Source organism: Pteronotus mesoamericanus, unplaced genomic scaffold (assembly GCF_021234165.1).
Source record: "Pteronotus mesoamericanus isolate MK-2021 breed Mesoamerican mustached bat unplaced genomic scaffold, CSHL_Meso_final scaffold_12, whole genome shotgun sequence".
Taxonomy (NCBI): domain Eukaryota; kingdom Metazoa; phylum Chordata; class Mammalia; order Chiroptera; family Mormoopidae; genus Pteronotus; species Pteronotus mesoamericanus.
In genome coordinates this window covers 6,598,139-6,625,485 of record NW_026555303.1, presented here as the reverse complement: position 1 = coordinate 6,625,485, position 27,347 = coordinate 6,598,139, and the positions used below count along the sequence as shown (strand labels likewise).

At 37.6% G+C, this 27,347-nt stretch overlaps 1 protein-coding gene and 2 pseudogenes across 1 annotated transcript; 1 reads left to right on the top strand and 2 right to left on the bottom strand.

Moving 5' to 3' along the window:
• Window positions 1–483: 483 nt before the first annotated feature.
• Window positions 484–984, top strand: LOC129082198 (N-alpha-acetyltransferase 50-like; annotated as a pseudogene).
• Window positions 985–5,053: 4,069 nt separating this feature from the next.
• Window positions 5,054–5,485, bottom strand: LOC129082164 (peptidyl-prolyl cis-trans isomerase A-like). Its single transcript, XM_054587887.1, has one exon. The coding sequence runs from the start codon at window positions 5,483–5,485 to the stop codon at window positions 5,054–5,056; it is 432 nt and encodes a 143-aa protein (XP_054443862.1).
• Window positions 5,486–5,608: 123 nt separating this feature from the next.
• On the bottom strand, window positions 5,609–6,182 carry LOC129082197 (60S ribosomal protein L9-like; annotated as a pseudogene).
• Window positions 6,183–27,347: the final 21,165 nt, after the last annotated feature.

Here is a 27,347-nt window from a genome sequence, read left to right as displayed (position 1 = left end):
ATATGCTCTTTTGAGTTAGTTCACCATCCTCCTCCATTCTCAGTCCTTGGCAACAACTGTTTTTTCTTTCTCTCCTTCTTTCTTGCTTGTTTGCTTTCTCTTTTTCAGCTCACTCTATGTGGAAGTCTCTGAATTTCAGTGAGTGAAATAATAAATAAACCCAGGCTTTTTCATCAAGACAATAACCATTTCTGTTTTGCTTACCACTGTATCACCCAGGCAACACAGTGGCAGGTCTGGCTGGCCGTGACTGGGGGTAGAGGCCCAGTGCCCAGAGTACACATGTGGAGAAGCGGGGGCACTAGTTTGGCAATGGGAGACATTCTTGCTCCACTCTCATGGCTTTCATCACCAGCTCAGCTCCCTGTCCTAGGCAGGGAAGTCGACTTGTGGGATTGAGTAGTCTGAGCTGAGGACACTGAGAGCTCAGGTGGGAAACAACAATGATAGTAGTGGTAACAATGGCCTTAGCTTTCAGAGAAGATGGAAGGTACCCATATCGAGCTGGGAGATGTGACACCACACAATATTAAACAGCTGGAAGGATTAAACCAGGTCATCTTTCCAGTCAGCTACAATAACAAGTTCTACAAGGACGTGCTGGAGGTTGGCGAACTAGGAAAACTTGCCTCATTCAATGATATTGCAATTGGTGCAGTATGCTGTAGGGTGGATCGTTAACAGACTCAGAAGGGACAACATCATGAGACTAGGATGACTGTCACCATACCAAAGGCTAGGAATGGGAACTGAAATGTTAAATCATGTCTTAAGCATCTGTGAAAATGATAGAATTGTTGACATCTATCTGCATGTCCACATCAGCAATGAGTCACAATGAACTACTACAGGAATTTTTGTTTTGAGATTATTGACACCAAGAACTATTATAAGAGGATAGAGCCAGCAGATGCTCATGTGATGCAGAAAAACCTCAAAGTCCCTTCTGGCCAGAATGCATACATGCAGAATACAGACAACTGAACAAATTACAAACGTACTTTCTTGCACTTGCTTGTTGCCAATAAAAAAAGAGGCCCATAGATTCCCATCGCCCCCCTCCCACCTTTCTTTTAAAGCTTTTCCCACTCCTTGTCCTTGTTTTTCCTCTTTTTTCCTTCCCTTCTAAAAGTTTTAAAACTTTCAAGGACTTTCAAAATTAATTATATTTGGATTGTTTTAGTTCTCTTCTTGTTGTGTTGTGGATTGATTGTAGGAAAGAGAAGGTATAGCTCTGTTTGGTTTCACAGTTAAGATATTTAGTCTGAAAAATGTGGGTGTTGATTTCAATTTATTTTTAGCTTGTTTTTATGCCCTGCTTTCACATTGAAGTGCAGAGCTTACAAAATATTATATATTTCAAAATACAAAAAGAAGCAGCAGCAATATCTTATTCTCTAATCATAGACAAGTTTAGTGTGTTTGTGGTACTTTGGGTTTCTGTTTGTGGGATACTAATATTGCCTAGGCATTTCTTTCATCTCCACTTTTGTCCTTCTAAGTACTATCTCAGGAATTGGACCATTGTTATCCTTGTAAGAAATTACTACGCTTATTTTGATTTTTCAAACAATTATTTCTTCCTTCCTTGCTGGTGGCTGAGGGTGAGTGGAATGGTTTGGGTAGGTAGCTTTATACTTTGATCTCAGTATTCCAGTTAAACTTCTTTTTGCTAATGAGTTGGCTGGTTGTTAGCAGGTTTATTTTTCCTGCTGTTGATTGTTATTAGTGGCATTAACTTTTAGAGTGTGAGCTGGTGACATTAATTCTTAAAAATATTCCAGATAGAGTTAATGACCTTTAACTAGCCTAAAGAGGTTTACTGTGACTTACTGTTTTTTCCCTCCTATCTTTTTCTTCAGCAAACCCACAGTAGTTAGTCTAACCTTTAAAATGTAGTTGATATCCTTATAGGTCAATACCCTTAAAGAATGCTGATGCAGGTGTTGTGTCTTGAACATATTAAAATATACCTAAAAGGAAGCTAACATGGACTTGTGGCACAATAAATGCATTAGATGTTAGTTAATGCAGGCTGTTAAAAGTGTGGCCACTGAACATTTGATTATATAGGAAAGAATATATAGACAGTATTTTTTAGAAGAACGTAGCTGAGCTATTGTTTATCTGTTGGAGAACATCCAAGGTTTGCTTACCTTCCATGGCTATGATATTGAGTTTAGGGATATGAGGGAGGGATAATTGTTAAGCATATTACTTCTATCTTTAGAAAAATAAAAGTTTAGAAGTGTTACTAATGCAAATATCATTCTCCTGGCCAAAAATCTTCAATGATGTCCTACTACCTAGAAATAAAGAAAAATATCTAATCTATTTTATTTGTACAGTCCTTGAACTTTCATTTTACAGATATTATTATTATTGTCCTTGATATTGCCTACACAATACTTGGTGCTGGGTAATACTTTTTTTTAAATACCAGAACACCGCATAAGTTTATTTCAGATGTAACAGCACTGTTGAAATAAGCAAGTAACCTCCTCTACTGACAGGACTGGTTTATGCCAGATAATTTTCCGATGAATAAGGAGTTGTTTTGATGGACTGATAATTTTTTGCAAGATAGGAGACAACTGAAATTTTCTTGTTTTCCTCCACAATCCCGTCTCTAATATTTAAATTGCTCTGCTTTGCCAATATGGGTGGCCCAATAAATGATATCATTAGACTTTAAAACAATGAACAGAATTTGAAGATCTTGTCATTTGACTTTAAAAGGAAGGTTGATTCTAATATGTATATTCTTATGTAAATTCTGCTATGAAAATCTCATCTCTCCAAATATGTTAAATGACAAAATTATTTTATACAATGTTTATGCACATTTTATATTCTTAACTTATTTGAGAATGTGAAAGTGCAAAGTACAATAGACTTCAGCAGTCTTAATTGAGCACCAAGAATAATACAGAAAAAGAAGATAGTTGATGCATGGGTTTATAGGGTTCTAATCTTGTTAGTAAAAATGTAGAAAGACCATGCTAGATTCTTGGGTTATCAGTTTATTCAGCAGTCTAAATCTAAGCTTAGAAGAAAGTTTAACATTAAACACATTTAGCTTTATGGATAAGCTTCAGCTTGCTCTTGCCAAGAGAAGAGTGCTTGAGTTACAGAAGGCATAATTAGTTTGAAGAATTCAGCCATTTGTAAACTTCCAGGTATCAAAATAGGTTTTGATATATAAATGAATTTTCTGAGATAACACTGCCTCTATTTCTATAACCATTTCACCTGGACTGTCTAATCAATCTTATGAATGTATTCCTAAATATGGTTATTGAAAACCAAATAGCAGCCTCATGATGATTAAGTACATGTTATTTGAGGAAAAATATTAAATTTTGAATTGAGTGCGTATGCTCCTTATCATTGTAGTATTTCTTTTTCCACACTAGTCAATGGCTTTAACCTAATTTGTAAATGTTTCTAAAGGGTTAATTGTCTTACATCAGACTTGTATTAAATAATTTCATCCACTGATGGAGGACAAGGGAATAGAAGAGGTAGAAGAAGCTGGGCACTAGTTCATTCCTTATGAATCAGTAAAGACTGAACTAATGTTTTATGTTAAGTTGATTATTTTGAAGTATAATGAAAATCATCATAGAAGTAAAACAATTATATTAACTGGATAATCACAGGATGTATCCGTCATATTTTTTCAGGACAAATCGTTTTTACTGTGGGGTGAATAGGTAAAAATTTATAGTGGATGGCAATTGCATTTGGGTTCTAAAGAAAAAGTCTTCAGAGAAATCTATGCACTATATAACTTATCCAGATTGTTTTTATTTGGAGGAAGAAGTTCTGAAAGAGCCCCAAAACAGTTTACTTATCACTTGAAAATCCTCTGAAAACAGAACTATGGGGACCGTGGTTATGTGGGGTGGAACTGTAATATGTAGGGTGGAAAAGAAAAACTACCTCAGTTTTTGGGAGAGAATAGCTATATAATATTTAAATGGCTAAGTTTACTTGGTGCAGTTAAACTAAACTTGTTTATTTTAATATTGCTGTTATATCTGAAATAAACTTATGTGATATTCTGGTATTACAAAAATATGTATTACCCAGCACTAAGTAATGTATGTGTGGGCAATAGCAAGCACTCAATAAATATCTATAAAATGGAAGTTCAAGAAATATACAAACAAATAAATTAGGTATTTACTTTTATTTCTAGGTAAAAAGACATCATTGAAGATTTTTTACCAGTAGAATGACATGACTTCAATTGTAATTTAGGAAGATTAAGCTAGTGGTAATGTATAGGATAGATGACAGAAGAAGACACAGTTGGCAAAGACCAGTAAGGAGATAATTATAGTGGTCTAGACAGGAGTGAAGGACTGAACCAAGTGATTGTAGTAGAAGGGGACATTGTGCAGGGACACTCTACAGACCATTGTTCCTACCATACATTGGTCTTCTCCATTGAGTGAACTTTAAAAAAAAAAAACTAGAATACTGGATAGAACTATTAAAATTTTGCTGATTCAGTTGTTTTACAACTATAATATATATCTAAATTTCTCAACCAAAATATCGGCATCATCTTCTATCTAGATATGTATGCTACATATTTATACCATTACACTCTTTTAGAATCCCCATGGATTTTCCCTTAAACATAGTGCTACATTCTGAAACCTTTTCATATATTTGCCAAAATTTTAAGGTGTGGTATTTTAGAAATTCATGCCCCCTCTTCCATAACCTCTGTTTTTCTCAAATCAATACGTGGCTTTTATTGCATCTTTATTTTTTTGTTGTTTAACTTTTATTTCATAATCACAAACTTAACTCTGCAATCCCACTAGCCTTGGAAGAGGTAAGGAAAATACGGAACCCAATGAACTGAGGAGAGAGCACAAAAATTATAGAACATTCCAAGCAGATGGGGGTGTAGAGGTAATCTCCTGAACTACAGAAGGAATGGTCTGGTAGTTAAAATAAAACACAGATAAAATGTATTAGACTTGTACGCAGTAAGTAATGGTGTTCTTCTTGATGGTCTTGCCATTCTTGGACCCTAGTGCTCCATGGGTGTCACAATATCCATGCTGTTTTTCACCTGGCTGAAGACCACATGCTTGCCATCCAGACACTCAGTCTTGACAGAACAGATGAAAAAGGAACCATTTTTGTTGGGTTCAGCATTTTCCATGCACAATATTCCAGGACCTTTGTGCTTCAGGATGAAATTCTCATCATCAAATTTCTCCCCATAGGTGGACTTGCTGTCTTTGCCATTGTGGTGTGTGAAGTCACCACCCTGGCACATAAATTGTGGAGTAATTCTGTGAAAGCAGGAAACTTTATAACCAAATACTTTCTCCCCAGTGCTCAGAGCATGAAAGTTTTCTGCTGTCTTTGGAAATTTGTCTCTGTACAGCTCGAAGGAAACATGGCCCATGGGCTCACCATCAGCAGTGATGTCTAAGAACACAATAGGGTTTACCATGGCTAGGAACAGGAAGTTCTGGGTGATGGCAGCATCTGCAAGGCCTGCATCTTTGAAATTTCACAAGTAAGACTGAGGAATCATTTGGAATCTTACTGTTTCTAGAGCAAGACAGCTTGGATCTTATTTATCAGCCTGCTGAACTGTTTCTTTTTCCAGAAACATAGATACCATAAAAATTTTATGATATCCTTGTTTTTAACTGTTGCAGTTTGCTGAATCAAAGCACCTGAATTTGACATAAGTTTAATGTTTCCTTCAAGAATCAACTCATTTTTCTGGGCTTGAGATACTGAACAAGCAACACCTGACCTCATCTGAACCCTGCGGGTGTATTTTTTTTCCCAAGAAATTTATGATTTCAACAAGAGAACCACTCTCTTGAATAACAACATAGATGGGGAAGTGAGCATACACAGACCTCATCTTGTAATGAAAACCCAGGGTAACACCCTTGATCATGTTTTGTACATGATTGCAGATGGTGTGAATGGTGGAGGGTGCCTTTCTATTTCCCCACCATCTGTCAACCCAGAATCTCTTCTTTTTCCTTCCAAGTAGACTGAGTTCTACATTGGTGTGATTGAAGTCCCTTCACAGGATGCTTCTGAGGCCCTTCATAATAACCATACATCCATTAAGAATGATTACATTTCCTGGGAATAGTCTGATTGCTGAGAATGGTCTTCATCCTCACAGTAGAAGTGACAAAGAGAGCCACAGCTTTGCTTTTTAATCTTGGGAAATCTGGGTAAGCTACTTAACCTACATGAGCCATGGGTGTAGGTTTTTTCGTTTTTGTTTTTTTCCATTTGTAAAATGGAGATGATATTTTCTATTTTATAGCGCTATTATACAGAGTAAGTAAAATTATTTTTCTAAAGTGTTGAGCAACATGTTTTGCACATAGGAAAAGCTTGGTAAATCTTAAATACTATTAATAATGTTATTATTGATATTATCACTATTATTCCTGTACCACAACAGTTCACATAACTTCTGTTATTGTGGGCACAACAAGTAAAGAATTTGATACTGGTAATCCAGTGCTTTTGGTCTCAAAATAAAAATTCCCACAGTCTATGGCACTACAGTGTACTTTGTAATGATCATTGTTACTTTTATTAGAGGAAATATATTGGAGTAATAGTCATAGTTATTTTTCTTAATGGTTCATATTTGGAATAAAGATGAAATGAAAATGCTTTTAAAAAATTTCTCTGTGCTACAAGTTCTCTGATTGTCATCTGTTCATTCTGTCCTTTTGTAATAGACAGATTGATGTCAGGATTAAAAACCAACCCTCTAGGGTCATTTTTCACACCAAGGTGGTGGTAAGCTTGCTCAATCTGTTTCACAAAATATTAGAAGTGATTCAATGGGAATTTCTTCTGTATGTAGAAATGCTTTTTGATGAATGGGTTATTTCCTAGAGTTTTTCTAGTCTATATTTGTAATTTTCTCTATAAACCTGAGTGAGTTATGAATTATTATAAAAAGTCATAGTTTGAATCAATGCCATGTAAAGAAAAAAAGGAGAAACAAATAAAAGTAGGAGGCAATGCCCACTTAGTACAGATGGTTGTTAAATTAAGATTATTAAATTAAGTGTGTTTTTTAAGATCTAAATTATTTTGTTTATTCAATGCTATGTTTTTTTTTCTTTTTTAATGTTTATTCTTTTACAGTTGTCTCAATTATTTCCCCCTTTACCCCCTCCACCCATCCCACCCCCACCCCCTGCTCCCACAGTCAATTCCTACTCTATTGTTCATGTCCATGGGTCATTCATACATGTTCTTTGTCTAGTCCCTTACCCTTTTTCCACCATTGTCCTCTTTCCCCTCCTCTTTGATCACGTTCAGTCTGCTCCATGTTTCTGTGCCTGTGGTTTATTTTGTTTGTTAGTTTATTTTGTTGAATAGATTCCCCTTATAGGTGAGACCATATGGTATTTGTCTTTTACCAACTGGCTGATTTCACTTAGCATAATATTCTCCAGTTCCATCCATGCTGTGGCAAAAGGTAGGAGTTCCGTCTTTCTTTCTTTCTCTTTCTTTTTCTTTCTTTCTTTCTTTCTTTCTTTCTTTCTTTCTTTCTTAAATGCAGATTGATTTTATATTTTAATGTCAAAGTCAATTATAAAATATTTAAAATTAAAATTTAAAATATTTAAAGTATTAAACATTTAAAACCATTATAAAGTCTCAGCAATTAAAACAACATGACACCAGCACAGAAATAATCAAGTAGATCAATGAAATATAATGAGTATTCTAGAGACAAATGTATATATCTGTCTAACAATATAATATATGATTAAGTTGATATTTCAAGTCAATGGGTAAAATAAGGCTTATTCAACAAATAAGGTGCTTGGACCACTATGACTTAAAATAAAATAAATATGGAGCCCTATTTCACAAAATGTGTTTCTTGAATGTAATTATGGAGAATATCAGTTGTGGATACCTACTAATGAACTAATTATACAAACTTCCATGGTCGATTTCAGTCTTGCATGTGTTAATATGAAATGAAACTAGACTTCAACTTGTGGTTATTATAATTTGTCTAATGATTTATCAATGATGAGATCAGTGGTGATTATCCCAGTAAGGGAAAATCAAAATATACATATTTAAAAGATTTTATTTATTTATTTTTAGAGAGAGGGAAAGGGAAGGAGAGAGTGAGAGAAACATCAATGTGTGGTTGCCTCTTGCACTCTGCCTACTGCGGCCCTGACTGGCAACCCAGGCATGTGCCCTGACTGGGAAGTGAACTGGTGACCCTTTGGTTCTCGGGCCGGCACTCAATCCACTGAGCCACGCCAGCCAGGGTGAAATATACATATTTAATATTCAAAGTTAATATTACTCCAGTCTCCCCTGTGAGGCTCTCTAAGAAAGAAAATACCATAGTAAAAGTTTGGGAAACTAAAACATATTAGAGTATGTTTAAAGAATAAGTGAGAATCTAATAAAATATCCTAGTGGTGAGAAATGTTTCTTCCTACCCACTGATGTCAAGTGTCAGATTAGTTCTAAAATTTAAACCCAAATTTGTTCTTGGTGTTTTTTAAATTTTGTTTAAAGTTGTGAGTCTTTATCCTTTCATGACCTATACTGTAATGGGTGTGATGTTTTTGATTTCTTTTCCAGCTTATATAATAAAACTTTTCTTTCTGAAATTTGGTGATTTTAAGATTAGAATTCTTTTTTTTGAGAGGACAAACCATTGACTGACTTCAACCCTTTTCATTTTCAATCTCAGGTTCATCTAAACCCCAGAATAGCACCAAAGTCCAAATTTTTCAAAGATAGTAATTTATTTTATTCCCTATTCCTCTTTAGAGAAAATAACATCAATGACAAACTCTTTAAGTCTGAAAACTTCTTCTTTGTGTTCAAGGAAAGTTAAAATGGCTCTTGAATCTTTTTATGCAAAGGTGTTATTTCAGTGTGTTGACTCTTGAGTCTTTACCTTTACTTAGAGCAAGTGCATTATTGTTAAAATATCACTCATTCTTAAGTATTAACTAATGTGTGAGTTCAGTTTAAAATATCTTGTAATGTCAAACATTCTTTAATCAGAGGTAGAACTTTTATTTTTTTATTTTTTTTCATTCTTGTATTGTTGTTTATTAATTATTGTATTATTTTCCATATGTCCCATCCTGTATGTATAGGGGTGTGTGTATATATTTTCTATAAACATAGATTTGAATTAGAATCCATTATAACCTTTCTTTTTTTTAATTTATTTACTTTTTAAATACATTTGTCTCTGCCTTCCCCCGACCTCTTTCCCTTGCCCCCTCCCACCTTCCCTCCCTCAGCTCTTCTCCTTTGGTTTTGTCCATGAGTCCTTGCTATATGTTCCTTGACTTTCCCCTTCCCTTCCCTTTCCCTGCCCCCCCCCTTCCCTCTTGTCTCTGTTGATTTCTTTTCCTTTCAGTGTTGCTGGTCATATTTTCCTTGCATCTTTGCATTGTTGGTTAGGTTTCGCTTATAGGTGAGATCATAAAAAATTATGGTACATATACACAATGGAATACTACGCAGCAGAAAGAAAAAAAGAAGTACTAAACTTTGCGACAGCATGGATGGAACTGGAGAGCATCATGCTAAGCGAAATAAGCTAGGGGGCGAAAGAGGTAGAACTTTTAAAGCTAAGTTTCTATGAAGGTCTGTAATTTCTGGAATAGGATAACAGCAAATCAAGTAAAAGCTTACAAATACAGGCTTAAGTTTTTAAATTTACTATAAAATAATTTAAGTCAATGAACTAGTTAAATAGGATAACAAGAGTGAATCAGTGCATTGACGAATCAGAAACCTGAAGCCAGGTATTCTCCTGGAATGTAATCCCCTGGAACAAAAGGAAATATAGTAAAACAGTTGATAGACATGAAACATGGATCTACGAGTTTCAAGATCATTGTAAATGGCATTCTATATGAAAAGAAACAGAGAGAATGAAGGAAAGAAGGTAAAGAGTAATAAACGAATACATACATTATTTCCTGTAACAAATTAGAGCCTACTGTGTCTCAGGTACTGTTCCAGGCTTAGGAAAAAAAAAAAAAACAAACAAACAGACAAAAATCTCTTCATGTAAATTCTCTGAAAGTAAACTTATATTCTACTTGGAAAGACCTACACTGAGCATGATAAATAAATAAAATGTAATGTGTTAGGATATGATAAGAGATAAGGAGAGAAATAGAGCAAAGAATAAGAGTTTGGAATAGTAGAGTAGATTCTTCATTTTCTAAAGAATATGATTATTGATTTTAAAGAGAGATAAAGGGAGAGGCATAAAGAGAGGGAGAGGGAGGGGAGAGAGAGAAATTGATTGGTTGCCTCCTGTACAGACCCCAACCAGGAGTAAAATGCACAACATAGATATGTGCCCTGACAGGAAATCGAAGGTGCAATCTCTTGGTGTATGGAAGGATGCTCCAAACAACTGAGCCACCTGGCTAGGGGAGATTCTGCATTTTGGATATGATGGACAAGTAAGGCCTCACTGACCTAGAAACACATGTGCATTGAGGTAAAGTGAGGAAATGAACCATGCTGCTGTTTAGAGGAAGAGCTTCCCAGAAGAAGTAATTATAACTATGAACGCCCTTGAGTCAAGAACATACTAGATATGTTCAAGGAAGAGCAAGGCGGTGCATTTTGGAAAGAACTAAAGAAAGCTAGTAGCAGATAATGTCACAGCGAAGGAAGAATAACTTGTATACTTTTCTTGTCACGGTAAGAACTCAGAGTTACTATGGAAAGCCATTGGAGGCTTTTGAGAGGAGGAGTGACATTATCTGACAGGTTTTTTTTTCTTAATTGGTCAAGTACAGTTGTCTCCATTTTACCTACCACTCCCAACTGCTGCACCCATCTCTGCCCTGCACCCTTGAAACAATCCTTTCTGGCTTTGTCCATGTGTCCCACATGCATGTGCCTTGATAACTCTTCCCCTATTCTCCCACATTATCCCTCTCCCCTTCCCCTCCAACTACTATCAGCTTGTTCTTCATTACAATGATTCTGGTTCTATTTTTCTTGCTTATTTGTTTTGTTGATTACGTCCACTTATAGGTGAGATCCGATGGTATTTGTGTTTCACCTCCTGGCTTATTTTGCATACCAGAATGCTATCCAGTTACATCCATTCTGCCAAGAGGGGTAGGGGTTCCTTTCTTTCCACTGCATAGTATTCCATTGTGTAAATGTACTATAGTTTTTTGATCCACTCATTTACTGATGGGCACCTGGGTTGCTTCCAACAGTTGGCTATTGTAAATTGTGCTGCTATGAACATTGGGGTGCATAGGTTCTTTTGAATTGGTGTTTCAGAATGTTTAGGGTATAATCCCAACAGGGGAATTGCTGGGTCAAAAAGCAGTTCCATTTTAGCATTTGGAAGAATTTCCATTGTGGGTTTTTTTTTTTTTTTGGAGAGACAAGCCTTTTATTTTTCTTTTTTTACATCTATTTATTTATTTGTTTGTTTGTTTGTTTTTCAAATACATTTGTCTCTGCCATTGTGTTTTAAACAGTGGCTGCACCAGTCTGCATTTCCAGCAACAGTGTACTAGGGTTCTTGTTTCTCCAAAGCCTCACCAGCACTTGTAGTTTGTTGATTTGTTTGTGATGGCCAGTCTGACTGGTGTGAAGTGGTATCTCATTGTGGTTTTAATTTGCATCTCTCTGATGGCTAGTGATGCTGAGGATCCTTTCATATGTCTCTGGACCCTGTGTATGTCCTCCTTTGAGACTGTTCAGATCCTTTGCCCATTTTTTAATTGGACAGTTTGTATTCTTGGCCTGGAGCTATGTGAGTTCTTTATATATTTAGGAGAACAAACTCTTCTCTGAAGTATCACTGGTAAGTATATTTTCCCATAGCATCAGTTCCATTTTAATTTTGCTGATGTTTTCTTTAGCCATGCAAAAGTTTTTTAATGTGATGTTGTCCCATTAGTTTATTGTTTCCTTTATATCCCTTGCTCTAGAAGACATACTGGTGAAAATATTGCTGCATGGAATATTTGAGATTTTCCTACCTATGTTCTCCTCTAGGACTTTTATGGTGTCACAACTTATATTTAAGTCTTTTATCCATCTCGAGTTTATTTTGTGTATGGTGTAAGTTTGTGGTCGAGTTTTACTTTTTTGCATGTAGCTGTCTAGATATCCCAACATCATTTTTTGAAGAGGTTATTTTTACTCCATTTCATGCTCCTACACACTTTATTGAATATTAATTGACCATAGAGTTATGGGTTTATTTCTGGGCTCTCTATTATGTTCCATTGATCTATGTGTCTGTTCTTATGCTAGAATGAGACTGTTTTGATCACAGTGGCCTTGTAATATTGTTTGATGTCCGGTATTGTGATCCTTCCTACTTTGTTCTTTCTCAAAATTATTGTGGCTATTCAGGGTCATTTATGGTTCCATATAAATTTCTGAAATGTTTGTTCCACGTCTGTGAAATATGTCATTGGTATTTTAATAAGGATTGTTGTGAATCTATGAATTGCTTTGGGTAGTATGGATATTTTGATGATGTTAATTCTTCCAATCCATGAACACTGATTTGTTTCTTTCTTAATTTCTTTCTTCAGTATTGTATAGTTTTCTGAGTACAGATCTTTTACTTCCATGGTTAGGTTTATCCCTAGGTACTTTATTTTTCTTGTTGCTATAGCAAATGGGATTTTTTTCCTAATTTCTTTTTCTAGTATTTCATTCTTTGTATACAAAAATGCCTTCAATTTCTGAGTATTGACTTTGAATCCTACTGTTTTGCCAAATTCACTTATTAGGTCGAGTAGTTTTTTGATACAGTTTATAGGGTTTTCTATGTATACTATCATGTCATCTGCAATCGATGACACTTTTACTTTCTCCTTTACAATCTGGAGGCCTTTTATTTCTTTTTCTTTTCTGAGCACTGTGGCTAGAACTTCCAATGCTATGTTGGATGGAAGTGGTGGAGGCAGACACACTTGTATTGTTCCTGATCTTAGTGGAAATCTTTTAATTTTTCCCCATTGAGTATGATGTTGGCTGTAGCTCTCTTGTACATGGCCTTTATTATGTTGATGTTTGTTCCCTCCACTCCCACTTTGTTCTTTTTATCATAACTGGATGCTGTAGCTTATCAATTGCTTTTTCTACATCTATTGATATGACCATGTGTTTTTTGTCTTTCCTTTTGTTTATTGATTTGTGAATATTGAACCATCCTTGCATCCCTGGGATGAAACCCACTTGATCATGGTGGATGGTCTTTTTAATGTGTTGCTGGATGTGGTTTGCCAATATTTCGTTGAGGTTCTTAGCATCTATGTTCCACATAGAACACCCCCATACCACACTGCTATATGTGCCAGGCCAGCACCTTCAATCCACCTTGTTGTGTAACCATTTGATTAGTCTGTGACATACACTGTGTGGGAACAACTTGTACTCCTCCTCTTTCCTCTTTCCTTTTTGCTGGCCTGGGCACTGCGCATGCACAAAGTCCCTTCAGGGCAATTTAGTTCCCCTATTTTATAAAGTCTCCCTGGAGACTGCTACCTCTCTGAAGTCCCTGCTGCCCCTCTTTGATCTATCTGTGAAGAGTCCTGATTTGAAGAAAATCATGCCCTTCCTCCTCCCTCTGTGCTGGCAAAACCACTGTGCATGAGAGGTCCTTGCACAGCAGCTAAGAGCCTTTTTTTTTTTTTTTTTTAGTGAATTTCCCCTTGCTGTGGGCAGCTGTTCCTAACAAGAGCCAGGCTTTCCACACAGCTCAGCTCTCTGACCAACCCCAGGACTATCTGGGTCACAATGAGTTGTGGCCCAAGTCTTCTCCCATATCCAGGTATCATCCAGCTCCCCAATTTCTCTGGTACTTTTCCAGCTTGTGACCACAGTCCCAACCAGGGTAGGCTGCCTGCTATGTGTCTCCCACTGCGCCTTTAACTTCCCAGTGACTTCAAGCATCCCTGTCTCTCCTGGAATGGGTCTGTGGCTTCAAGGCTCTGAGAGGGGAGGGAGCTGCCAAGTTATAATTGCTGACCTGGCTCTCCTCCAATGGTCCCACAGAAGCTGTGGTCTCTGGCGCATGGCCTGGGGACCTTCCTGTTGGCCTACAAAATGTCCTTACCATCTGTTTTTAAATGCCCTCTGCAGTCTTTGGCCTCCAAACTTTGTATATGCTGGGACTTCATTGGCTGTTTACTTTGTTCTTCAGAAGATCAGACAGGTATCTTCTTTGGGTGCATGAGCACTAGTAGGTTCAGTTCCCACCTACTCCATTGCCATCTTCTGACAGATTTTAACAGAATCACTCTTTGTGCCACATGGAGAAAAGAGTTTAAGAGGTTAAGAATGCAAGCAGGGTGGTCAATTAAAATGCTATTTTATTAATTTAGAAAAGAGATGATGGTGGCTTGGAACAAGGTAGTAGTAGTGAAGTAGTAGAGATGTCGAATTCTGTATATATTTTGAAGTTAGTGCCACAAGATTTGCTGATGGAACAGAGATGAAGTGTGAGAGAATGTGGAGAATCATGGGTGAAGCCAAAGGCTTTGACAAAAGTAACTGAAATAAACTCAGATGGGTAAGGCTTCAAGAAGAAAAATTGATTGGGGAATAATAATGGGAACTGAGTTTGAATGTGTTAAACTTTAGTGACCATTAGACATTGAAGTGAAGATGTCCAAAAAGCAATTGGTAATAGCTGTCTGAAAGTCAGAGAAGAGGTCTGAGACAGGATGTAAATTATAATTAAAGCCTTGAAACTACAAAAGATTATCAAAGAAGTAAGCACAAATAGGAAAGGAGAGTGACCTTTAGGGAAACACAATGCTTTTAGACTAAAGTAGGAAAAACTAGCAAAAGACATTAAGAAAAAACAGTCAGAAAAATAGGAGGAAATATAGGTGAGTGCAGTAATTCCTTTATTCAACAAAGTGTCTCATGGAGGAAAGAGTGATTAACTCTGACAGATGCTGCTACTAAATCAAAGAAGAGGACAGAAAAATGACCATTGCATATGAGGTCATTAGCAACTACGAGAGAGAGGATCTGGTTCTATGGACAGCTGAATATGAAAACACAATGGGCATAGATTCAAGAGGGAATAAGACATGAGAAATTAGAGTAGTATAGATAATTCTTTCAATTTTCTTTTCATAAAGGAAAAGAAAGATGTAGCATGGTAGCTGGAGAAAAAAATCAGGTCAAGAGAATTTTTGTGTGTGCAATGGGAGAAATAAAAGTTTATGTACTAATGAGGATTATTTAGTAAAGAAGAAAAAAATGTGATGTTTCTGAAACATGGTAGTGTAGGTAAACATGGCTTGCCTCCTCACACAGCAATATCAAAATTACAACTAAACTACAAAACAACCATTTTACAGGACCACCAGAAATTGAATTGAATGGAAGTCCTACAACTATGGAATTAAAGAAGAAACCGCATCAAGACTAGTAAGAGGGGAGGAGACACAAAACTGGCTGGCCACACACCCAGATGTGGGCAATAAAAATTGGGAAGGATATCTCAGAGTGAGGGAACCCAGCCCCCCCCCCAGGCCCCCAGCCCAGGGTTCCAGTGCCAGGAAGATAAGTCCTCATAACATCTGCTGTAAAAACCAGTGTGGATTAAGGCTGTGGAAGATAGAAACTTCTGGAGTTCCAGGCATTTATCTTAAAGGGCTTGCACATGGACTTACTCAGATTCACTCCCTCTGAGTTTCAGTGGGGGTGGGAGGGGAGACAGAATCTTGAAAGGCCCCAGAGGCATACAGGAAGGAACTGAAGTGTCTGGTATCAGGGCACAATCTGGGGGGGCAGCTTCTTCCCAGACAGAAGTGCTAGAAGAAGCCATTGTCCCTGTGATGAGCTCTCCCCCCACAAAACCAGAGGGCAGGGGCCATATCTGAGGCTCCACTAACCTGGCTTACAAAGTTTGCCCCATCCTGGTGATTCTCAGAGATGCTGCCTCATCCAGTTTTGGACTTTCCCAAGCTGTTTCCAGTGGCTTTTCCAAACAAATGGCTTTCCTTAGCTCATTTTTTCAGATTTTTCTAACTTCTCTCTGACAAGCAGCGTATGGCCTCAGCAAGCCCTTTACCTTTCACTAAGTGTTCCCAGACCTGGCACTAGCAGCATCTGGACTTGTTTCACAGCTTGGCCTCACCTGGACACTTCCAGCCCCAGAGCAGTAGATGCCATCTGCAGATCACTTTGTAGCTCATGCCAAGTGACCCTAGGTAGAACACAGGTGTTGGCTGACCTTGGACTCCACCTCCCAGCAAGAAGGTCCCAGAGCCTGTGCACCCAGCAGACAGCTTCAGACCACATTAGAGCACAATAACCCAACCACCCCCACAAGCAACACACTCAAGGGGCAAACTCAGCAGGCATCAGAGCTCTGCTGTAAAAGTCCTGCTATGTGGGGTGGGCTCCTGCACAGCTGATGCTCCATGGTGGTTGGAGGTTGGTGGTCAGTGGTAACAGCCAGTCCTTGAAGCTGACTGGCCTGGGTAAATCCCTCCCATTGACATGACAACCACAACCAAAGCTCAGCTGCAGGAGGAGAGTGTACACAGCCCATACAGTGAATGTACCTTGAGTACCTAGCTTGGGTGATTGAGAAGGCTGTGCCACTGGACCCTACAGGACACCTACTACATTAAACCACTATGCCAAGTATGGGAAATGTAGCAGCTCTACCTAATACATAGAAAAAAAACACAGGGAGGATGTCAAAATGAGGGGACATAAAAACATGGCCCAAATGGAAGAACAGTACAAAATGCCAGAAAAAGAACTAAACAAAATAGAGACAAACAATCTACTAGATGTAGAGTTCAAAACACTGGTTCTAAGGATTCTCAAGGAACTTAGTAACATCCCCAACAGCATAAAAAAGATCCAGTCAGATGAATGATATCCTAATTGAAAAAAGAAAAAATTTCAGGGAATCAACAGTAGAGTAAATGAAGCTCAGAACCAAATCAGTGATTTAGAATATAAGGAAGCAAAAAATCCACAATCAGAACAGCAAGAAGAAAAATGAATGCAAAAAAATGAGGATAGTGTAAGGAGACTCTGAGACAATTTCAAATGTACCAACATTCATATCATGGGGGTGCCAAAAGGAGAAGAAAGAGAGAAAGAATTTGAAAACCTACTTAAAAGAAAAAGACAGAAAATTTCCTTAACTTGGTGAAAGAAATAGACATACAAGACCAGGAAGGGCAGAGAGTCCCAAACAAGATGAAACCTAAGAGACCAACACCAAGAAAAACCATAATTAAAATGCCAAAGGCTAAAGACAAAGAGAGAATCTTAAAAGCAACAAGAGAAAAGCAGTTAATTATCCTCAAAGGAGCTCCCATAAGACTGTCAGATGATTTCTCAACAGAAGCTTTGCAGTCTAGAAGGGATTGGCAAGAAATATTCAAAGTGATAAAAAGCAAGGACCTAAAACCGAGATTAATCTACCCAGCAAAGATATCATTTAGAATTGAAGGATAGGTAAAGAACTTCCCAGACAAGGAAAAAAAAAAAAAAAGGAGTTCATCACTATCAAATGAGTACTATATAAAATGTTAAAGGGCCTTCTTTAAGAAGAAGATCAAAAATATGAACAATAAAATGGTAATAAATACATATCTATCAAAAATTGAATCTAAAAAAGGAGCAGGATACAAACAGAATCATAGATACAGAGAGAGTTTTGATGGTTGCCAGATGGGAGAGGGGTCAGAAGGATGGGCAAAAATATGAAGGGATTAAGAAGTACAAATTGCTTGTTACAGAATAGTCATGGAGGTATAAAGTACAGCATTAGGAATATAGTAGCCAAAGAACATATATTCATGACCCATGGACATGGAGATCATTGTGGGGATTGCTTGAGGAAGTACAGAGTCTGCAAGGAGGGAGGCAAAGGGAGAAAATTATAATAGCATAAACAATAAAATATAATTTAAATTGAAAAAGAACACGTTGATTCAAAAGGAGGGAGGATATCTGGAACAATGCCTTTCAATGGTAGGCATTGAACAGATAGGGTCTAATTCACAGGGAGAAGCCTTGGATAGGACCATGGGTAGTCCATTCATAGAAACAGAAGCAAAGGAGAATATATGGATAGAGATACAGGTAGTTTAGTAAATGTGGTAGTGAGAATGTATGGAAGTTCTATCTGGTTACTCAATTTTCTCAATGGAATAGGAAGCAAGGTCATAATCTGGGCATGAGGATGGGAGAAGGAGGTATCAAGCATTTAAGGAAACAGGAGCAAGTATAGAATAATCACCTGGAAGTTTGGGAGGGTCAATGTACTAGGGAAATATGGCGTAATAGCCAGTCAGCTTAAAGGCCTATTTGAGGCTAATGGTCATGAATTAAATGTGAGACCATGCAGTATGGTTGTGTTTTCCATGGCTATATTCAGCTGCAGGGGTACAAGTATGGTAAATCTAGTAGCTGGAGGATTTGATTTAGTCTCACTTACGTGTGTAAAATGAAGTGAGGAAGAGAATCATGGGAGGCATAGGAGGGTATATGCACAAAATTCATTATACTAATAAACTTTGGACTTTAAGCTGCATCAAGAGGAAAAGAAGGCAGGATGTCAAGGGGATGATGACCAGATCAAAGTTTATGTGTCTTAGTTCAGTGGAAAGATTGTTGGAGTCAAGGTATCAGAGAACATTTGCTGGAAAGATAAGAAGTGATGGTTAAAAATTGGAATGTTTGAAATTAAAATTGTGGAGCTATTTTAGTTATTGTAATGCTAAAGTTAAAGGTATGATTATGGGATTAAGTAACTGAGATAGGATGGAGGTCCAGATTACAGGAGAAAAGGGTGTCTAATAACTGAGAGGCCAGTTTATTGGAACAATCTTCTAGGTGAATATTTAAGTCTCCAAGAATTATAGCAGTCAGTGTTTGAGAGTGACCATGAGAAAGAAGTGAAAGAAATGAGGGGGGAGTGAACTGGGGATCTGCTGACCACACAAATAAGAGAGTAAGTGGGTGTTTTTATGGGAACAAAGAGTGTGATCTCAGAGTTTAGACATAGTCATGAGGAAGAAAGACCACAGTTGCTCCAAATCCATGCTTCATGAAATGAATATAATGGGAATAAAACGACCACCTACATATCCTGCTTTTGTTTTTCTTCTGAAAACATTTTATTTGTAATTGAGTTGCTAAACTAGGGCATTCCATATCTGCAAAGGACACTAAAAACACTCAGATTAATAACTGAGAACATGTCTCCAGAAATGAGGTATTGATGTTTGTCTCCTCATGCAAGGGAGATTCATGTGTGTATACGTAAAAATATGATTTATTGGGAAGCTTTCAGAGTTACTTATGAGGAAGTAATTGATTGTAGGAAAGCCTCCTAGTAAAAGAAGGCTCTGCTTTTTATATGGTATAGTGTATTCCAGAAAACTGATTGGTTAGCTTTGCCCTTCTATGACAAGACTCTTCTAGGGATTTGAGCTAAAGGATTTTTTGCCTTATAGCTAAATTTACCTGTAAGCACTTGAATATGGCATTTAATTTTCAGGGTATCTTAACTGCAGTCCTCTCTGTGTATGTACCTCATACTGACTACTCAAACGTCAATCCTATCTACAGCCGAAATGCTATTGTGTCTAGTTTTTTTTTCTTTTAACCCTCTTGTTTTTAAACATTTTCTCTCTAGATACAGGAGTTTTTTTGACCTTTGTGGTAGCTCACTATGATTGAGTTTTTGTTGCTATTATATTCTTAAGATATCTTATGTGTTCATTTACTGAGTAGCATTCTATCTTATTTTAATTTATCTCCCCTTACTCTTCTGTTTGTTTCTGTGAAACAGTGAATATAAAAGCAGAGGGTGAAGTAAAGACAATTCATGATCCAATCAGTGGAAGCCATGTGCCATATATTTTTCCTTCTGATTAGCTCTTCAAATATTCTTCCTGAACCCCCAAAGAGATTTCCTTAGGTAAATTTACATCTCTGTAAACTTTACTTAGGAGTTTAGTAGTAATGGATTTCATTTTCTAAGTGAGTCAGGAGAACTATAGGCTATAATCGCTGGAATAATCAGTTCTCTTTAAACAAAGGTATTTATAACTTCTGTGAGGAGATACCAGAATTAAAAACCATGAAAACTTATAAACATATCTAGCTGTTTCAGACTGTTTTCTAAGCAGTCCATGGCACACATAGAGAAGTACGTAACAGAAAAAGATTAACCTAGAAGCATCCTATAATAATATTATGACAGGTTTTATACAAGAGAAGAACCATGTAGTTTTAAACATCTTTTGAGACAAAACAGTAGGAGATATAACTGCATGAAGGTAACTAAACTTTTGAAATTTCCTTTTTCCTGGCTTGTCATTACAATAAAGTCACCTGAAAAACAGATTCAAAAGAATTATACTCCTGTGTAGGACTTTTCAATTCTTTTTTTTTAAATACATTTGTCTCTGCGTCCCCCCCACCACTTTCCCTTGCCCCCTCCCTCCTTCCCTCCCTCAGCTCTTCCCCTTTGGTTTTGTCCATGAGTCCATGCTATATGTTCCTTGACTTTCCCGTTCCCTTCCCTTTCCTTGCCCCCCCTCCCTCCTTCCCTCTTGTCTCTGTTGATTTCTTTTCCTTTCACTGTTGCTGGTCATATTTTCCTTGCATCTTTGTATTGTTGGTTAGGTTCTGCTTATAGGTGAGATCATATGGTACTTGTCTTTCGCCCCCTGGCTTATTTCTCTTAGCATAATGCTCTCGAGTTCCATCCATGCTGTCACGAAGGTTAGTAGTTCTTTTTTTCTTTCTGCTGCATAGTATTCCATTGTGTATATGTACCATTACTTTTTGATCCAATCATCTACTGATGGGCATTTAGGTTGCTTCCAACACTTGGCTATTGTAAATTGTGCTGCTATGAACATTGGGGTGCATAGGTTCTTTTGTATTGGTGTTTTGGTGTTCTCAGGGTATAGTCCCAGCAGGGGAATCACTGGATCAAAAGGCAGTTCCATTTTCAGCTTTTTGAGGAAATTCCACACTGCTTTCCATAGTGGCTGCACCAGTCTGCATTCCCACCAACAGTGTACTAGGGTTCCCTTTTCTCCACAGCCTCGGACATCAAACTCTACTACAAAGCCACTATACTCAAAACAATCTGGTACTGGCACAAGAACAGACCCATAGACCAGTGGAACAGAATAGAAAGCCCAGAAATAAACCTAGGTCTCTATGGGCATCTAATATTTGACAAAGAGGGCAGAAGCATAAAATGGAGCAATAACAGCCTCTTCAACAAATGGTGTTGGGAGAGCTGGACGGCTACATGCAAAAAATTGAAATTGGATCATCAGCTGACACCATACACAAAAATGAACTCAAGATGGATAAAAGACTTAAATAGAAGTCGCAACACCATTAAAGTCCTAGAGGAGAACATTGGCAGGAAACTCTCAGATATACCACGCAGCAATTTTTTCACTGATTTGTCTCCTAAAGCAAGGGACATAAAGGAAAGAATAAACAAGGGGGGTCTCATCAAAATAAGAAGCTTCTGCACGGCAAAAGAAAACATCAGCAAAATGAAAAGGGAGCCAGCCCTATGGGAAAATATATTCGCTAATGATACATCAGATAGAGGTTTGAGCTCCAAGACATATAAAGAACTCACTCGACTGCAGTCCAAGAAGACAAACGATCCAATCAAAAACTGGGCAAAGGACCTGGGCAGACGCTTTTCCAAGAAGGAGATACAGAGGGCCCAGAGGCATTTGAACGGATGCTCAGCATCACTAGCCATCAGAGAAATGCAGATCGAAACCACCATGAGGTACCACCTCACACCAGACAGAATGGCCATCATAAACAGATCAACAATTCTTTTATATTATCATCTTCAATAAGAAGAATCATGGTATGGCTGGAATGATCTTCTCTGGAAAGTTTTAGAAGGGTGGCTGATTCTCATGATACAACTCTCTGCCTCATGATATCTTTCTATGATTAAAGCCTGAATAGGCCCTGGTCGAGTAGTTCAGTTGGCTAGAGCATAGTCCTGATACCCCAAGGTTGCAGCTTAGATCTCCAGTCAGGGCACATACAAGAATCAACCAATGAGTGCATAGATAAGTGGAATAAGAAATCTCTGTCTCCCTCTCCTCTATCTCCTTCTTCTCCTCCTCCTTCTTCTCAAATCAAAACAACAACAACAACAACAACAAACCTGAATAGAATTCTGGACTGCAAAATCAGAGCACCTATTGACTCCCTGATCATCTTCAGCCCCCGTTTTTCCATTCTTCTTGGAACAGAAGGGACAGGATATATATCCTAGAGGCCTGCAAAAGATAATTGATCAGTATGTTAGCTTGAGGCCTTATCATTTGTGATTTTTTTAATATATATAATTGGTATTCCAAATTCCACACAGCACCCTTCCTTGCTCTTAATTCATTTCACCACCTTCCTGAGCTTTATTACTGTTGGTGAAGACTTTATTTTCTCTCATACTATGTCACACTCCTATCCTTTACTCTCACTATATTTTTTCCATGTAACCTTGCATTAGCACTCTTCTTTCTTAAGTCAGTTCACATTCTTTTTTCCCTCTTATGAGAGTCTTATTTCTTTTCTACCTTTTATGAACACTGGCTAGTTAGGAAAAATACCACAGTTATTGATATGCTTCTCCAATGGAACTCCTATTTGTTCACAATTTGTTTTCTTTTGTTTCTTTCATTTTTTAATGTTATCATATTACTTCAGGTGTACAACATAGTGATTAGACATTGATATACCTTAGACATTTATGAACTGATCACCATTAATATATCTAGTATCCATCTGGCACCATACATAGCTATTGCGATATTATTGACTATATTCCCTATGTAGTACTGTAGGGAATGGGAGGGTCAGGGAACATGTAGCAAGGTCTCATGCACAATTTGTTTGTACTTAGAATCCCATAGAATACTGTCCTGCTATCTTACTCCACTTCACCTTCTCCCTTCCCCTGATCAGTTCAGTGAGGAATTTTCTTTCGTTTTTTTCCCTTCTCTCAACCTGGGCTTTACTCCTTACTCTTATTAGTTTGCTTCCCCTACCCTCTTAAAGTCATTTTTCTTTACTGTAGACATCTCATACCCACTTTTGGCTTTGGTATAATATTCTTATTCCCATTACACCTTTATTAAATTTCATTCAGCTGTCATTGCTATCAACCCTGCTCTGGTTTTTCAGCAAGTTTCCTCCTGTTGACCCCAAACCTTTTCAATTTTATGTCAATCGTTATAGTATACTCTTCCCTTTTCTTAACCCATTATTCTCAACTCCCTTCCATGTTTTACTTATGTTCAAATTCTGTTCTCTCCCTGTCTTCACCTCATTTCTATCCTTATTCTTATCAATTATCCTCCCCCTTAACACTCAATAACATTTTCCCCTCTTTTAGTCATCTCATATTTCCTTTGTCATCTTACAATATTTGTGACCTCTCTTCAACTTTATTGATCTTTGTTCAATTGTGGTTGATATTGCAGATATGGTAGGAGGGTTCTTTTTGCTGGTGTAGGTTTGGTTATCTGGCAATACTACTTTGTTAACCAACACCTGTACAACAGCATACAAGACAAGGTGAAAGGTGTGATTACCAGTAATCCCCTTGAAGAGTAGAAACCACCAACAAAAAAGCCACCAACAAGTAAAGCCCAAGTACCACAAGAGAGCCCAAACAAATGGAAGAAAGGGCAAACCTAGAGCATCCAGACAAAGAGACCAAAGAGAATATACCACTGAGTCCCACAGAACTCCTACCACAGAAGTCCATCCCACAAAGACAGGTAGACAAAGCAGAGCACCTTGAGATGTAGAAAAAATGAAGAGAGTCACCTAAATTGGGGAGACAAAGAAAGAATACCCAATTGAAAGGAATGAAAAATCCCCAGTAAAATAAATAAATGAAACTGAGGCAAGCAATCTATCTGGCAAAAAATTAAAATAAAATGATTATAAGGATACACAAGGAACTCAATGACAAGTACAAGGAACTGAGTGACAACTACAACATCATGAAAAAGGAAATATGAACTGTAAACAAGAACCAGAAAGAAATAAAGAATAAAATGTCTGAAATAAAACATACACTAGAAGGAACTACAACCGGGCTGGAAAAAGCAGACAACCAAATCAGCAAGTTAGAAGACAAGGTAGAAAGAAATTCCCACGTAAAACAACAGCATGAAAAAAGACTCAGATACTATGAAGACAGCTTAAGGGAACTTCAAGACAATATGAAAAGTAACGACATTCACATCATAGGAATACCAGAAGGAGGAGAAAAGAAGCAAGGGATAGAAAACTTGTTTGAAAAATAATGATAGGAAACTTCCCTAACTTTGAGAGTGGGAAAGCCATACAAGTTCAGGAAGCACAGAGTCCCAATCAAGATCAAAATGAGGCCTACTCCAAGACACATCATCATCAAATTGCCAAATTTTATTTATTTATTTAAATGCCAAATTTTAAAGACAAAGAGAAAATCTTCAAAGCACCAAGGGAAAAACAGATAGTAATATACAACAAGGGAGCTCCAATATGGCTAGCAGCTGATTTCTCTACAGAAACACAACAAGCCAGAAGGGAATGACAAGATATATCCCAAGTCATGAAAAGCAAAGGACTGCAACCAAGACTGCTCTACCCAGCAAGGCTCTGAATTCAAATGGAAGGTGAAATAAGGAGTTTCCCTAATAAAAGAAGGTTAAAATAATACACCTCCACCAAACCATCATTTCCAGATGGGCTAAAGAGATTGCTTTAAGAAGATGAAAGCGTAGAGTGAGAGAGATACAGGAACATGGGTACAAAAGGAAAAAAAAATGGTAATGAATGAGTACCTATCATAATAACTTTAAATGTAAATAAATAAATGCTCCAATCAAAAGACATAGGGAAGCTGAATGGATAAGAAAAAAATGGGCCAATAGGTGCTGTCTACAAGACCCACCTCAGAAGGAAAAAACCTACACACACTGAAAGCAAAGTGTTGGGCAAAAAAATGTTCCTAACAAATGGGCAGGAAAAGAAAAGCCAAGGTTGCAACACTTATATTAGATAAAATATATTTCAACTACAGGCTAATTTCGCTGATGAACATAGATGCTAAAATCCTCAACAAAATATTGGCAAACCGCATCCAGCAATACATTCAAAAGATTATCCATCACGATCAAGTGGGATTCATCCCAGGGTTGCAGGGATGGTTCAATATACGCAAATCAGTAAACGTGATACACGACATAAATCAAAGAAAAGACAAAAACCACATGATCATCTCGATAGATGCAGAAAAAGCATTTGACAAGGTACAGCACCCATTTATGATCAAAACACTCAGCAAAATGGGAATAAATGGGGCATTCCTCAACGTAATAAAGGCCATATATGAAAAACCTACAGCCAATATCATACTCAACGGGCAAAAACTGAAAGCTTTCCCACTAAGATCAGGAACACGACAAGGATGTCCGCTCTCACCGCTTCTTTTCAACATCGTATTGGAAGTCCTAGCCACAGCGGTCAGACAAGAGAAAGAGATAAAAGTCATCCAAGGAGGAAAGGAGGAAGTAAAACTATCATTGTTTGCAGATGACGTGATAGTGTACATAGAGAACCCTGTAGACTCTACCCAAAAACTCCTCAACCTAATAAGTGAATTTGGCAAAACTGCAGGATACAAAGTCAACATTCAGAAATCAAAGGCGTTTTTGTACACCAGCAATGCAATAGAAGAAGAAGAAATCAAGAAAAATATACCATTCGATATAGCACGAAAAAAGATAAAGTACCTAGGAATAAATTTAACCAAAGACACAAAAGACCTGTATGCAGAAAACTATACAACATTGAAAAAAGAAATTAAGGAAGACACAAATAAGTGGAAGCATATACCGTGCTCATGGATTGGAAGAATTAATATCCTCAAAATGTCCATACTACCAAAAGTAATTTATAGATTCAACGCAATCCCTATTAAGATACCAATGACGTATTTCACAGAAAGAGAACAGACATTTCAAAAATTTATATGGAACCATAAACGACCTCGAATAGCCGCAGCAATTTTGAGAAAGAAACACAAAGTAGGAGGGATCACAATACCGGACATCAAACTCTACTACAAAGCCACCATACTCAAAACAATCTGGTATTGGCACAAGAACAGACCCATAGACCAGTGGAACAGAATAGAAAGCCCAGAAATAAGCCCAGGTCTCTATGGAAATCTAATATTTGACAAAGGGGGCAGAAGCATAAAATGGAGCAATAACAGCCTCTTCAACAAATGGTATTGGGAGAGCTGGACGGCTACATGCAAAAAATTGAAATTGGATCATCAGCTGACACCATACACAAAAATAAACTCAAGATGGATAAAAGACTTAAATATAAGTCGCAACACCATCAAAGTCCTAGAGGAGAACATTGGCAGGAAACTCTCAGATATCCCACGCAGCAATTTTTTCACTGATCCGTCTCCTAAAGCAAGGGACATAAAGGAAAGAATAAACAAGTGGCACCTCATCAAAATAAGAAGCTTCTTCACGGCCAAAGAAAACATCAGCAAAATGAAAAGGGAGCCAACCGTTTGGGAAAATATATTTGCTAATGATACATCAGATAGAGGTTTGATCTCCAAGATATACAAAGAACTCACTTGACTTTACTCCAAGGAGACAAACGATCCAATCAAAAAATGGGCAAAGGACCTGGGCAGACGCTTTTCTAAGGAGGAGATACAGAGGGTCCAGAGGCATTTGAAAGGATGCTCAGCATCACTAGCCATCAGAGAAATGCAGATCAATACCACCATGAGGTACCACCTCACACCGGTCAGAATGGCCATCATAAACAGATCCACAAACAACAGGTGCTGGCGAGGCTGTGGAGAAAAGGGAACCCTAGTCCACTGTTGGTGGGAATGCAGACTGGTGCAGCCACTATGGAAAGCAGTGTAGAATTTCCTCAGAAAGCTGAAAATGGAACTGCCTTTTGATCCAGTGATTCCCCTGCTGGGACTATACCCTGAGAACACCAAAACGCCTATACAAAAGAACCTATGCACCCCAATGTTCATAGCAGCACAATTGACAATAGCCAAGTGTTGGAAGCAACCTAAATGCCCATCAGTAGATGACTGGATCAAAAAATTATGGTACATATACACAATGGAATACTGTGCAGCAGAAAGAAAAAAAGAAGTACTAAACTTTGCGACAGCATGGATGGAACTGGGGAGCATCATGCTAAGAGAA